This window comes from Trichomycterus rosablanca, chromosome 19, assembly GCF_030014385.1.
Source record: "Trichomycterus rosablanca isolate fTriRos1 chromosome 19, fTriRos1.hap1, whole genome shotgun sequence".
NCBI lineage: Eukaryota > Metazoa > Chordata > Actinopteri > Siluriformes > Trichomycteridae > Trichomycterus > Trichomycterus rosablanca.
The window spans coordinates 17,781,553-17,795,885 of NC_086006.1; the positions used below are offsets into that span (position 1 = coordinate 17,781,553).

Sequence of the window (14,333 nt, forward strand, 5' to 3'; positions counted from 1 at the left end):
CCCTCGGTACTAAAACTCTCTCTGATGGGGCTCGTTACACTAATACACGTGTACTGTACCTGCATGCGACTTTACAATGCGACAAACTATCTATTTAGTAGGTATAATTAACATAACAATATATACTACATTTCAAGTTATTATTCGTTTCAATACATTTTTATTCAACGAAAAAATACATTTAAATCATTCCAGCAAGACCAGAAAGAGAATATTTGCAGGCTGCAATGCCATATTAACCGTCATTAAGTGTTTTAGTTCACCAAGGCTGTTTGAATATAGTCTAAATTACTTATTACTTAAAGTATACTTAAAGTATTTATTGAGTGTGAACTCAATTTGATCATTAATAAACTTGCCTATAATTCCTGTTGCGATTGTTTACATTTTAAAACACAAAGCCTGACACTCAGCAGCAACGCATGAGAACAGGTTGCGGGAAAATGACGCTCCTAGCTCATTTTCATTATGAATTCATTTAACATTTATTACGCCCGAATGTAAGCGTAAAACAAGATGGACCCTGCAACAATATAAACAAAAAAAAATAGAAGAAAGAAAGAAAAAACGTGAACACCGCGGTGTTGCGGTTGCTTGGCATGCCCTGCGGTTGGCTGGTCTATACCGCGATATTTCAAAATTGCGGTTAGCGCGACAGCCCTAGTAAGGCCCCACCTAATTCACGGCCATAAAAAACTGTGGACGCAAAGGTGGGTGTGTCAAAACACAGACAAGTATTTTTGTTTTGGAGACCGTCACTGGATGTTCTAGGTTTACATTCAACTATTAAGGTAGGCTGTGCTGTATATTATAGCTTCCATTTATTCTGTCATTCAATTTATGAGTGTTATTTAATGACTGCCGTGAAATGTGTCACTTTTCATTAAAAATCCATGAAATCTGTAATCTTTGAAAAACAAGATCAGTGAAATTAAGCACATTTTCCCAAGCAATAGGCGTTAAACACCTGCACTCAATAATTACAAGGGGTGTGCACATACTTTTAACCATATAGTGTATTTAGTCTCATTTAAAATATGTTCAGTATTCAGTGTAGTGTAGCTGTATGGTCTCTTAAGACACTCCTAAGCAAAGCTGCAGTAAGTTTGGAGGAAAGTAAACATTCCAGCAGTTTGAAAACAGGTAAACAGCGTTTAGCACTGTAGCATCGAAATACAGGCGACGCAGAGGTAGAACACATACTTGAGCTCGGTTGCTTGGGCTGCCATGAGGGAGCGAAGACTCTTATCAGCAAGAGGACAACCAGACAGACTGAGATAGAAAAAAGAGATAGGGGGAAGAGAAAAAAGCACAGACAGAGAGAAAGAACCCAGAACATCCCATGTCAGTACCAGAAGCAGAAATAAGGCAGGAAAAAGAAATGAAAAAGCAAAACCTGTATATTATATAAATGTTATATAATTTGTATAAAGGTAAGCTAATTATTTGTTTTATTGTTGGACTCTATCATATCAGTACTAGTACTAATATGAATATTAGTGGATATTGGTGGATACTAATCATAAAGTGTGCATTAGTGCAATCAGGGCTCATGTCTGATTACTGAATAGATTCTTATTAGTGTATTTTATAACATATTTCATTGCGATTGCATATTCAGAATACATTTTCTGATCAAAGTTTGCATATACTGTATATATAAAGCACATGTAGGTACAATTAATTAAGTAAGTATTCAGACCCCTAGTCTTTTTTGTTTTACTTTTATACATTTACATTTTCTGCATTTATCGGACAGTTTTATTCAAAGCAACTTTCAATATACAGCTTTTAAGCAATTGAGGGTTAAAGGCCTTGCTCAAGGACCCAACAGTGGCAACCTGGCAGTGGTGGGGTTTAACCCAGCAACCTCATGATTACTAATCCAGTACTTTAATCGCTAGGCTACAACTGCCCTTTAAATGACAAGATTTTAAATGGATATATCTGCCGTTTACTCATCAATCTATACTTCCATCACCCATAATGAATGTACTGATCAGCCATGACCTCCTTGTTTCTACACTCACTGTCCATTTTATCAGCTCCACTGACCATATAGAAGCACTTTGTAGTTCTACAATTACTGACTGTAGTCCATCTGTTTCTCTACATACTGTTTTAGCCTGCTTTCACCCTGTTCTTCAATGGTCAGGACTCTCCCAGGACCACTACAGAGCAGGTATTATTTGGGTGGTGGGTCATTCTCAGCACCGCAGTGACACTGACATGGTGGTGGTGTGTTAGTGTGTGTTGTGCTGGTATGAGTGGATCAGACTGTGTCCACTCACTGTCCACTCTATTAGACACTCCTACCTAGTTGGTTCACCTTGTAGATGTAAAGTCAGAGACGATCGCTCATCTATTGCTGCTGTTTGAGTTGGTCATCTTCTAGACCTTCATCAGTGGTCGCAGGACGCTTCCCACGGGGCGCTGTTGGCTGGATACTTTTGGTTGGTGGACCAACACAACACACACTAACAAACCACCATCATGTTAGTGTCACCGCAGTGCTAAGATTGACCCACCACTCAAATAATACCTACTCTGTGGTGGTCCTGCATGGGTCCTGACCATTAAAGATTATAGATCAGTAATTGTAGAACTACAAAGTGCTTCTATATGGTAAGTGGAGCTGATAAAATGGACAATGGGTGTAGAAACAAGGTGGTGGTTTTAATGTTATGGCTGATCAGTGTACTTGCTGGATACGATACGAGTATTGGCTGGCCTGTTCCAGCAGCTTTTGGTGGTACTGACCAATAGGACAAATTTCTCTTACTAAAAGGTGACAGTTTGGGTTTCCCCTGTTGGACCATCCATACTGTTATCAGTAAAAGATGCATAAGCCAACATCTGTCCTGGTATGGGGGTGCATCAGTGACCATGACATGGGTGATTTACATTTGTGTGAAGGTACCCAAGTTGACGTCTTTCCAAAAGAAGTCCATAATTATTTTAGCAAGACAGTACCAGGCTGTGTGGCTTCGTAGACACAGAGTGCCTGTGCTTGACTAGCCTGTCTGCAGTCCAGTAATGTCTACTACTAAAAATATATATGCAGCATGATAAGGAAAATCAGATGAACTGTTGAGCAGCAGATGTCTCACATCAAGCAAGAATGGACCAATTCTATTTGCAAAACTGTAACAATTAGTGTTGCCAGTTCTCACACTATTAAATAATCTCTTAATAGGAAAGCTGATGAAACACAGGGGGGAAACGTCTCTTTGACTTTTTTTTACTTATTTTTTTTATTCTAATTACATATTGGAATTATGTTACTGCTCAAACCAATCTCTTTTTTTACTTTCAATCTTTAAAATTTCTTATTACAAAAGTATAGGAAAATCAATTGTGATCTAATAAGCTAGCGCTGTACTAAATTGATATGGAGACACTGAAGTAGGTGCAAATGACTATGATGTGTTCAGCCTGTAATTGTAGCAAAACAATCAATATTGCTGTAACTGTTTAGAGTCTCTACAGATTTAGTTTCAGATGCCATTCAATGCTAGCCATTACTGGGCACAGTGAAAAAGTTCTGAAAATAGTTTAGAAGATAGGGAAAGCACACTCTACCTGCGATGGGATGCATAGTTTCCAGTAATGTGACCACTACCATCACAGCCGGGAGCGGGACACCTATACAGATCAGTTGAACACAAGACCGAGTCAACAAACAAACAAAAAAACTCAATATGTTCCAACTTGCAACTGAATAATAGTATCCTCATAATAGTATCCTCATAATCCTATCCTCATAATCCTAATAATAGCCTTATGTTTACTGGTTAATTTGCACTATGAGGCATTTCTAGCAATCCTACGGCAATTCAGTTAGCATTCACTTAGTCAAAAAGTCAAAAGCAGCTAAAAACACTACTCGGATCACTGAGTTTGGAAAACTCCCAACCAATTCTGTGGACGCAGACGCAGTGTGTCAAAACACGGATAAGAATTTTCGTATTTGAGATGGAGCCTCACACGGTCACTGGATGTTCTAGGTTTACATTCAACTAATGTGGCACTTTTCTAGCCTAGTGGGTAGTGCTTTGGGCTATCAACCGGAAGATTGGCGGTTCAAATCCAGGCTCTGCCTTGCAGCCACTGTTGGGTCCTTGAGCAAGGCCCTTAACCCTGTCTGCTCCAGGGACGCCGTACGATGGCTGACCCTGTGCTCTGACCCCAGCTTTCAAACATGCTAGGATATGCAAAGAAAGAATTTCATTGTACTGTACACCTGTATATGCATATATGACAAATAAAGTATATCTTATCTTTAACATTCTGTGAACTCAAGTACATTTTCCCGTGAATTAAGTAGGACCCTAGTTATAATCGAATGAGCAAAACATGTTTTACAAGGCACCCAGGTGGCGCGGCAGAATCTCGAATCTCGGCTCTGCTACCGGTCGGCTGGGCGTTATCTAGCGGGCACAATCGGCAGTGCCTGCAGCAGGCAAAATTGGCCACCGTGTTTGCTGGGTGGGGAAATGACCGGACTAAGTGTGTGCGGTCTGTGCAAGGACCCTGGTTAGCAGACCGAGGTGCCTGTGCAGAAAGTGGATGAGCCTTGCACGTGTTGGAGGGCGCGTGAACAGCAATATACCCTCCTCGAACGCAATCGGGGATCCACAGCAGAGGAAGACGAATTGACTACGCCTAAACAGTGCATACAAAGCTATTATAAGCTTCTGATGATAACCACTTACATAAGGATCTCTTTCTTGCAGTCCTTGGGCTGAAACTTGATTTTAAAGCTTCGGGTCGTGACCTCTCCGGGGTACTTTCTGTTGTCAGGGCAGTCCTGCATCATGTCACAATCCTCAGGGTCAGAGGAGACGCAAGACTGGGCTGTGTGATCTATCTGTAGATACACACAATTACACAACAGTAAACAGGACATCAAACATAAATCATTCATATATTGATATATTAAATCATCTGCTGTATCTCTGATAGGGTTGCAGTGGGTCCTGAGCTTAATGAATGACAACCAATCTACCTGTGGGCATGTTCGGAAATGTGCTTCGGAATGTGCTCTGAGAGTCGCGTCCTTTGTTGAGAACAATCTGAATGGTCAGTTTTATTGGTACAGAGATTTTTTTTAATATAATAAGCTGATGCCTGGATTTCTTATCTGACCACAGAACACATGCCCACTCTCTCTTCATTAATCTGAGATGAGTTTGGGCCCACAGAGTGTGGCATTTCTTTTTGTTACTATTTTTATTATGTATTTTCTCCCAATTTAGCGTAGTCAACTTGTCTTCCACTCTTGGGGGATCCCTGATCACAGTCGAGGTGGGTATATTGCTGCTCACGCCTCCGACGACCCGTGAGCAGCCCTTAGCGGAACCCTTTTTCACCTATGCACTCTGCACAGGCGCCTCTCTATCTGCTAATCAGGGTCCTTACCACTGATGTCAGTTACTCTAATCTGACCACATTTTTTCAGTAACAAGTAATCTAACGCGTTACTATTTCCAATCCAGTAATCAGATTAAAGTTACTTATCCAAGTTACTGTGCGTTACTATTTTTTGTCATTTTCCTTAGTAAAAAGATATATTTTTGCTTTGTTCTTGTGTCTCGGGGAGTGACGTCTGGCCTATGCGACAATTAAGTCACGAGCTGCGTCCGAAATCGCATACTTACAGAGTACGTACTAGACTGGAGGAAGTATGCACTACTCGGCCGGTAAAAAAAGTACATACTTTCAGTACAGAAGTATGCAGTATGCACACAACACCGCTACGTATTACACGTGGGGACGTGATGACGTAATATCACCATAGTTACAGACTCATTACAAATCCCACTCACCAAAATTTGGGATATTTGTCGTCTTTTTGTTATTTATTTGTCTTTAAAAAAATTTATTTTATTTATCTTACTTATACTATTGGCAAAACTGGTTGTCATTTTTATGTTGAGGCGGCGGGGGGTGTTGTCGGCAGCTGCTGCATGTTACTAATAAAGTAACTTGTAATCTAACTTAGTTACTTTTAAAATCAAGTAATCAATAAAGTAACTAAGTAACTTTTTAAAGGAGTAATTAGTATCAGAAATCAGATTACTTTTTCAAGGTAACTGTTCAGAATCTCGGCGCTGGTGTGCTAGCGGAATATCCCGCTGTGCCACCTGGGCGTCGAATGTGGCATTTCTGCATAAAATTTTATGTATGGCTTTGTCTTTGCATTATAGAGCTTCAGGTTGCATTTTCTGATGCAGCGGTGGACTATGTTAATTGACAATGGTTTTCTGAAGTTCTCCAGAGCAATAAGATGATGATTTCTCATGCAGTGCCTTCTGAGGGCTCGAACGGCAAACAAATTATAAAATATTATGTATGGTAGATGGTAAAGGACCTAAATAATTTGCAATCTTGCATTGAGTAATGTTCTTTTTATTACGTTTGGCACAAAGTGGTGACCCATGACCCATTTTTGCCTGAAAATTCTGTTACCAATTTACCTGCTTATTGTGGGAAGTGACAAACTGGTGTAGCTTGAATATTTGATAAACTTTTCAATCCTATTTGCATGTGTCCCCACTGTTTTTTAATGTGTTGCAGGCATCAAATTCCAGACTTGTTTTTGTTTCCAAAATACAATTAAATTGGCTGATTCTTGTCATAAATAATAATTGAATATTAAAAAAAAGTCTCACCTCCTCCAGGTCCTCCTCCCTCTGCCGATTGGGTTTGGTGTAGTCCAGTGGACCCTCCCAGCCCTCCTGCTTGTAGGCTTGTAAGTGGGGTGAAATGGCATTGTTGCTATGGTGCCCGGAGGAGGAGGATGATGACGAGAGGGCAGGGGAGCGCATGCCCGGGCTTGTGTTTGGTGGGTGTACCTTTCTCTTTATGTGCTTTTTCATACTCAGATCCAGAGTTCCGTTTTCATCCACCTCGATCTCCATGCTCTAGAAGACGGACGGGGGATGGGGGGTTAAAAATATAAAGGTTATAATCAGCATCAGCTATAAAGAACCTTCTATAGATAAAAAATATCTATTAAGAATTAAAAAATACATTTTAACAGTGATTTCTGCAATTAATGATTTCTGCAATTAAATGCTTGGAACACAATTTTTTTGTTCATTAGAGCTTTTATAGGTTTATTGTGCATTAAATTGTGTGCTGTTTGTTTATTAGGATTTAACATCATGTTTTACACTTTGGCTACATTCATGACAGGAACGGTAGTTACTCATTACACAAGGTTCATCAGTTCACAAGGTTATATCAAACACAGTCATGGACAATTTAGTAACTCCAGTTCACCTCACTTGCATGTCTTTGGACTGTGGGAGGAAATCGGAGCACACGGAGGAAACCCACGGGGAGAACATGTAAACTCCATACAGAAAGAACCCAGACCTCCCCAACTGAGGATCAAATTGTGTGCTGTAAAAAAACTTCTGTAATGTTTCACATTTTCTTAGCATCCTCAACAAACAATATTGATGGAAAGCTTACTTGACAGTAAACATTGTCACTCATGTTCCAGCAATTTCTATTTTATGGCAGACTTGTTTTTTGCATTGACAAGATCTGAACCAATTCTGGATGACAGTTTAGGGGCCATTGTTTTGTGTACTTTTTAATAGGTGAAATTAAACAAGCCCTATTTATATGGGCACAAATAAGTCACCAAACACACACATTCACACCTAGGACAATTGTAGTATTTCCAATTAACCTGACTTCATGTCTTTGGATTGTGGGCAAACACCAGAGCTCAGGGAGAACATGCAAACTCCACACAGAAAGGACCGCTGGACCGCTCCACCTGGGAATCGAACCCAGTACCTTCTTGCTTTGACGGTGCTATTCACTGGGCCACCACGCCGCCCATGCAAAAAACAATGTACTGTATATAATAATAATAATAATAATATAGTATATAGTAATCAATAAAATATTGCAATGACAAGTATTATATATATATATATGTTATTATATATATTATATTATATTATATTATATATATATATATATATATGTTTTTTTGTTTATGCATTTTCTCCCCTTTTTCTCCCGACTCTCTCCAATTAACCAATTGCATTATGCTTCCTCTCTACTGGTGCCGATCACCACGCCCCCTCCGACACGTGTGCAGTAGCCGACTGCATCTTTTCACCTGCACGAGGCGAGTTCATATGTGGATCAGCTTTGTGTACAAAGAGCCACACCCTGATCAGCATTATTCCTCGACTCTGTGCAGATGCCATCAACCAGCCAGCAGAGGTCGTAATTGCATCAGTTATGAGGTCCCTATCTGGCTCCTCACCCTGTATCAATCGTTTTTCATGTAGCCGCCCAGATGGCGGAGCTGAGTTTCAAACGTTTGAAATGTCAGCCCCGGTGTGCTAGCGTGTTTTATCTTGATATTTTCTAGGCTCATACATGAGCAGAACTATCAGATTAATCCATGCAGGAAATGATTGCACAGCTAAAATTAAGTGACACGTTTTTCCTTGCAAATTTTTTGTAATATATTCCACTAGCGAGGACACAAGTTTCCAAAATGCGTGCACTGCAGCTTTTTAATGCAATGTCCAGTGTGTACTGATGAATGAATGAATGAATAAATGAAAGAATGAATGGAATAATGTTTGTAATGGCTCTTACACAAAGCAATCTGTTAGCTAAAGCAAGGATATGTGTGTAAACCGTAGTGAGAGTTGAAGGATCTGTGTTAAAGAGCGTTAGAGACAGGCGATCCCGTAGCAGCGGCGCTCTGATTAGATACGAGCCACTGGGCCTCAAAGCCCATTAATCTTCCTCTTTTATCCCCCTTTGCTAAAAACATGGCAGCTATCGAAAAAAGAATTGATAAAATAGTCGTTCTGTTTTATTCAGCAAGGAGAAAGGAGTAAAGAAAATCCCAATAACAGAAAGGAGGCTTATGCAATATATATTCAGAGGAACAGAGAGGGCGTGAATGGAAAACACGATAAAGGAAAGAGGAAGAGTCGAGCGAGTGGGTTTAGCCTGTTACACTATACATAAATCATTGAGCGGTGTTCATCCCCTTTTGACTTTAGGAAATGAAAAGAAGGTCTGGTTATTTGGCAATCGCAGAAAAACTTAATGCAATAACTTCAGGAGGAGGATAGAACCATGAACGCGAGAGAAATAGGGAATAGATAAAGCGAGAAGAGGAGAGGTGATGCAACCAGTCCTCAACAGCATTCAGCCTCGGGAATCACTCCGCTCATGAGAAATTTATGAAACTCATACCGAACGCTCACTTTTTCCACACAGACACACGGCGTAACACACCTACACACCTTTTCACCGCTACTCCATAGGGAGAGGCGTTCGCTTAAGGACATGCTTATGTTCGGTTCCTGATGCCGGTGTTAGGTTGGCGTGTGTGGCAGAATACATTTCCGAAATATATTGCATTTTTACTATGCTTGCAAAGCGAGCGCTGGAAGTGTATTTATATTCAGTAGATATGCCAGGAATTCATCTCTTTATACTCGCTGTCGTTATTTATGGCTAAAATGCACTGATGTGATGTTGTGGATTCGAATTTGTACTCGTCACTCCACAAGAATTCTTTCTTTCTTCTTTCTCCGTCCTAGTCACACATTTTCAAATCAGGTCCAGTCCAAAAATTTATTTACATTGCATCTAGTACGAGGGATCTTCAAAAAGTTTCTACACTTTTATATTTAGTTGGAAACTGTGAGGGCGGGAGGAGTAGTATTTAATCGTGTCTGAGAGTCTGAGAGAGAGCTTATAGTCCGGATTTAGCGCCATCTGATTTCCACCTTTTTGGACCACTCGGAGAAGCTTTAAGGGGAGGAAGATTTTCATGTGGTGGTGATGTGAAAGCAGCGGTGCATTAGTGGCTACATGCTCAACCAGAAACATGGGAGAAATGCAGCAGAAGGCAACTTTGTAGAAAAGTGATGTCATTTGTTTTTGAAATTCTTAATAAATAGAGAAACATTTGGAAGAACCCTTGTATTTACACCGATCATCTCCTTGTTTCTACACTCACCGTCCATTTTATCAGCTCCACTTACCATATATGAGCACTTGAGTAGTTCCACAATTACTGACTGTAGTCCATCTGTGTTTCTGCATGCTTTGTTAGCCCCCTTTCATGCTGTTTTTCAATAGTCAGGACCCCCCACAGGACCACTACAGAGCAGGTATTACTTGGGTGGTGGATCATTCTCAGCACTGCAGTGACACTGACATGGTGGTGGTGTGTTAGTGTGTGTTGTGCTGGTATGAGTGGATCAGACACAGCAGCGATGCTGGAGTTTTTAAACACCTCACTGTCACTGCTGGACTGAGAATAGTCCACCAACCTAAAACATCTAGGTCTGTAGGCAGCGTCCTGTGACCACTAATGAAGGTCTTGAAGATGACCAACTCAAACAGCAGCAATAGATGAGCGATCGTCTCTGACTTTACATCTACAAGGTGGACCAACTAGGTAGGAGTGTCTAATAGAGTGGACAGTGAGTGGACACGATATTTATAAACTCCAGCAGCGCTGCTGTGTCTGATCCACTCATACCAGCACAACACACACTAACACACCACCACCATGTCAGTGTCACTGCAGTGCTGAGAATGATCCACCACCTAAATAATACCTGCTCTGTAGTCCTGTGGGGGTCCTGACCATTGAAGAACAGGGTGAAAGCAGGCTAAGAAAGTATGTAGAGAAACAGATGGACTACAGTCAGTAATTGTAGAACTACAAAGTGCTTCTATATGGTAAGTGGAGCTGATAAAATGGACAGTGAAACAAGGAGGTGGTTTTAATGTTATGGCTGATCAGATATATATGTGTGTGTGTGTATATATTTTCTTTTATCCTGTCTTGTATTTATTGTTTCATATGAAGTGTACATTGTTAGATTAATTAAGCATTGTGTGTGTAATATAAATACGAATCGTACCTTGTCCTGATGCTTGGTGCTCAGGTTCTCAGGCCTCTCCCAGCATCGAGTGGACAGGTTAAGGATGGCGGTAGCGGCCATATGTGCTGCTTCGGCATCGTGGGAGTAATCCTGTGGTCCACATGAGCTCTTTCCATATGTATTTTGCATGTTGGGGCTTGGAGGAGAAATTCTTGGGAATAAAGGTTTGGCTGTGGACAAACGGGGGATACAAATGATTAGCATTTCTAACCGTTTCTAAATGTTTGCTAGCTCGTCTTCTCATTTGCTTTTACTTACGCTGGAAGGCTTTGGGTGAGCATTCAGTGGCGGGTAACTTTGGGGCGAGCATGTGCTTGCCGAACACCTGCACGTCGAAACTTGCATAATCGAATGAGACCTTGGGATACTTCTCCAGCTCTTTAGCCAGACTAGCCCGAGGTGTGCTGGGCATCATATTGGTCTTATAGATGCCACTTTGAGGTACATCCAGCTGTTTTGCAAAACATATGGGTCTGCACAGAGAGAGAAAATAAAAAGTAGATTAAGGATGCAATAGAAACAGTTACAAGAAACTACAACATGTCTAGCAATGTAAAAGCCATGTAACCAAATAGTTTTTAAGTAAATAGCATTATTGCATTATTGGGTATAAATATGTAATATCCATATAAAGTAGTAGATTTGTTTGGGCACATTCATACAGCAAAGGTGATCGTACCGATGGGACCTTAAGGGAACAGCAAAAATGAAAGGGAGACCACAACTAATGCATTACCAGTGGTCATCACACTGCTGTGTGCCCTTATGGGGACTCCTTTTATTAAAACAAGGGCATTAGGTGACGAGTCCATTCATTGCCTGGTCAGGTGCGCTTCAAATTCAACTGGCCACACTGTAGGAGAGAAAACTGTATTAGGGTCACCTCCCTGATAGCCTGGTCTAGGTCAGGGTTTCTCAAACCACCTAATACAATAACAACAATAATAACAATAATCAAATAAAGTGTCATGTTTTTTGGGTAACATTCATGGCAGGAACGGTAGTTTCTCATTAAACAAGGTTCGTCAGTTCACAAGTTTAATATCACACAGTCATGGACAATTTTGTATCTCCAATTCACCTCACTTGCATGTCTTTGGACTGTGGGAGGAAACCGGAGCTCCCGGACGAAACCCACACAGACATAGGGACCACCCCAGGACCTTCTTGCTGTGAGGCGACAGTGCTACCCACTAAGCTGCCGTGCCGCCCCCACTATTGTTTACAGCTCCCGTTATTGAGAACGCAGTCACAGCCTCATCTTCAGCAAACTCCTCCTACTATCACAGGTACTCATGTGCAATTAGAAACAGACACTAGAACATCAGGTACAGTACAGATAGTTCTGGAGTTAGATGGAAAAAGGGCACGACTGTACTGAAGCTGGTAAAATGTATTTTTTAGGGTTAAAAATAGGTTTTATTAACAGAATGTTCTGTTAATAAGTATGATAATAAATATGGGCTTGTATTTGTGCGCATTCCTCTTGTCCTAAAATGTGTGTTGTGCTTTAAGAAGCAAGTCTCTGTTATCATAACTATTATTTTTTTAATGAAATGTAACAACATTTGTAATATCAAGCATACACTGATCACCCATAACATTAAAACTACCTCCTTGAGCACTTTGTAGCACTACAATTACTGACTGTAGTCCATTTTTTTCCTCTGCATACTTTTTTACTCTGCTTTCACCCTGTTCTTCAATGGTCAGGACCTCCACAGAGCAGGTATTATTTAGGTGGTGGATCATTCTCAGCACTGCAGTGACACCGACACGGTGGTGGTGTGTTAGTGTGTGTTGTTCTGGTATGAGTGGATCAGACACAGCAGCACTGCTGGAGTTTTTAAATATCGTGTCCACTCACTGTCCACTCTGTCAGACACTCCTACCTAGTTGGTCCACCTTGTAGATGTAAAGTCAGAGACGATCGCTCATCTATTGCTGCTGTTTGAGTTGGTCATCTTCTAGACCTTCATCAGTGGTCACAGGACGCTGCCCACTGGGCGCTGTTGGCTGGATATATTTTTGGTTGGTGGACTATTCTTAATCCATCAGCGCTGCTGTGTCTGATCCACTCATACCAGCACAACACACACTAACACACCACCACCATGTCAGTGTCACTGCACTGCTGGGAATGATCCACCACCCAAATAATACCTGCTCTGTGGTGGTCCTGGGAGAGTCCTGACCATTGAAGAACAGCATGAAAGGGGGCTAACAAAGCATGCAGAGAAACAGATGGACTACAGTCAGTAATTGTAGAACTACAAAGTGCTCCTATATGGTAAGTGAAGCCAATAAAATGGACAGTGAGTGTAGAAACAAGGAGGTGGTTTTAATGTTATGGCTGATCGGTGTAAATACATCTACACATCTTTTTGGTTGGGTAATAATAATAATAATAAATAGTCACACTTATTGTACAGATCATCAAATTTTTGCAAGATCCACCTTCCAAAGCTACAGTTCAACGCTTCATTTTGTTGTATTTTTACAAAAACAAGAGACACCCCAAGAACGGTGGCTCATCTACATTTGGCAACCTGTCTTGTTTTCTTGAACAGTCTTGAGCATTGACTTTTATTTGTGTTGTACACAATTTAAGAGGCATTAATATCGTACACTACCAAGGAAACTAAGCTCATTAAAGTGTCCCGCTAACCAGTAAGATAAATCAAATGTTTGTGCAATGCATCCCCACAGCTCTCAATAGCACTGAAACCTAGAGCTCTAATACCGACCTGCCAGGAGGTGATTGTGCATAATGGCGACGGGTAAGGATCATTTCACACATCGCTCTGCAACTGTGCAGTTTTCTCAGCCTTGTGCCCTCTCTGTTTACCAATATGGCATGCAAAGTATGAGAGTTATTATCTAAGAGAGCTTTTAGTGTAAGCCGCTGCATTCCCATTAGGGCATAGTGGCATATGCGCGTCTCTTTGGTGACCTCGATGTCTTCTTCTAATGGGCTCTCGCACCACGCTAATGCTCATTTGAATTGTAATCATACCCGTGTGAGAAGACTGTGTGTATCAAGGCAGGAATCCACACTGCTTTGTCTAACAACAGACATGCTTCCTGGAGGAAAGTAATTATTTTTTCATGCTCTAAGTCCATTAATTAGCGTATCTGCAGCATAATTAGTGTTCGGGGGTGGTGTGAACCTGGCATGATATGCTAGGCTGTACTCTATTAGAAGGGTGCATAATTTTGACAAAGAATCTACAAATCACGCTGTGGTAAATATGTTTGGTACTTTTGATCAACAGCTTGTTTTTAACCAATCTTGGCGATCAGTTTGGATTCATATACACCTCTGACACATAATTCATGTTTGTCTGCTCAACTTCATTTCATTTATTAATAAAC

General features: G+C 40.9%; 1 protein-coding gene across 1 annotated transcript in view; it reads right to left on the reverse strand.

Moving 5' to 3' along the window:
- Window positions 1-14,333, reverse strand: part of myt1b (myelin transcription factor 1b) — an 83,353-nt gene that overhangs the window by 13,506 nt on the left and 55,514 nt on the right. The window contains exons 10-15 of the mRNA XM_063016192.1: window positions 11,217-11,431; window positions 10,938-11,128; window positions 6,675-6,926; window positions 4,716-4,870; window positions 3,583-3,645; window positions 1,204-1,272 (exon numbers count right to left, since the gene is read on the reverse strand). Of these exons, the coding sequence (XP_062872262.1) occupies window positions 1,204-1,272; window positions 3,583-3,645; window positions 4,716-4,870; window positions 6,675-6,926; window positions 10,938-11,128; window positions 11,217-11,431 (945 nt within the window). The remainder of the gene's footprint in view (window positions 1-1,203; window positions 1,273-3,582; window positions 3,646-4,715; window positions 4,871-6,674; window positions 6,927-10,937; window positions 11,129-11,216; window positions 11,432-14,333) is intronic.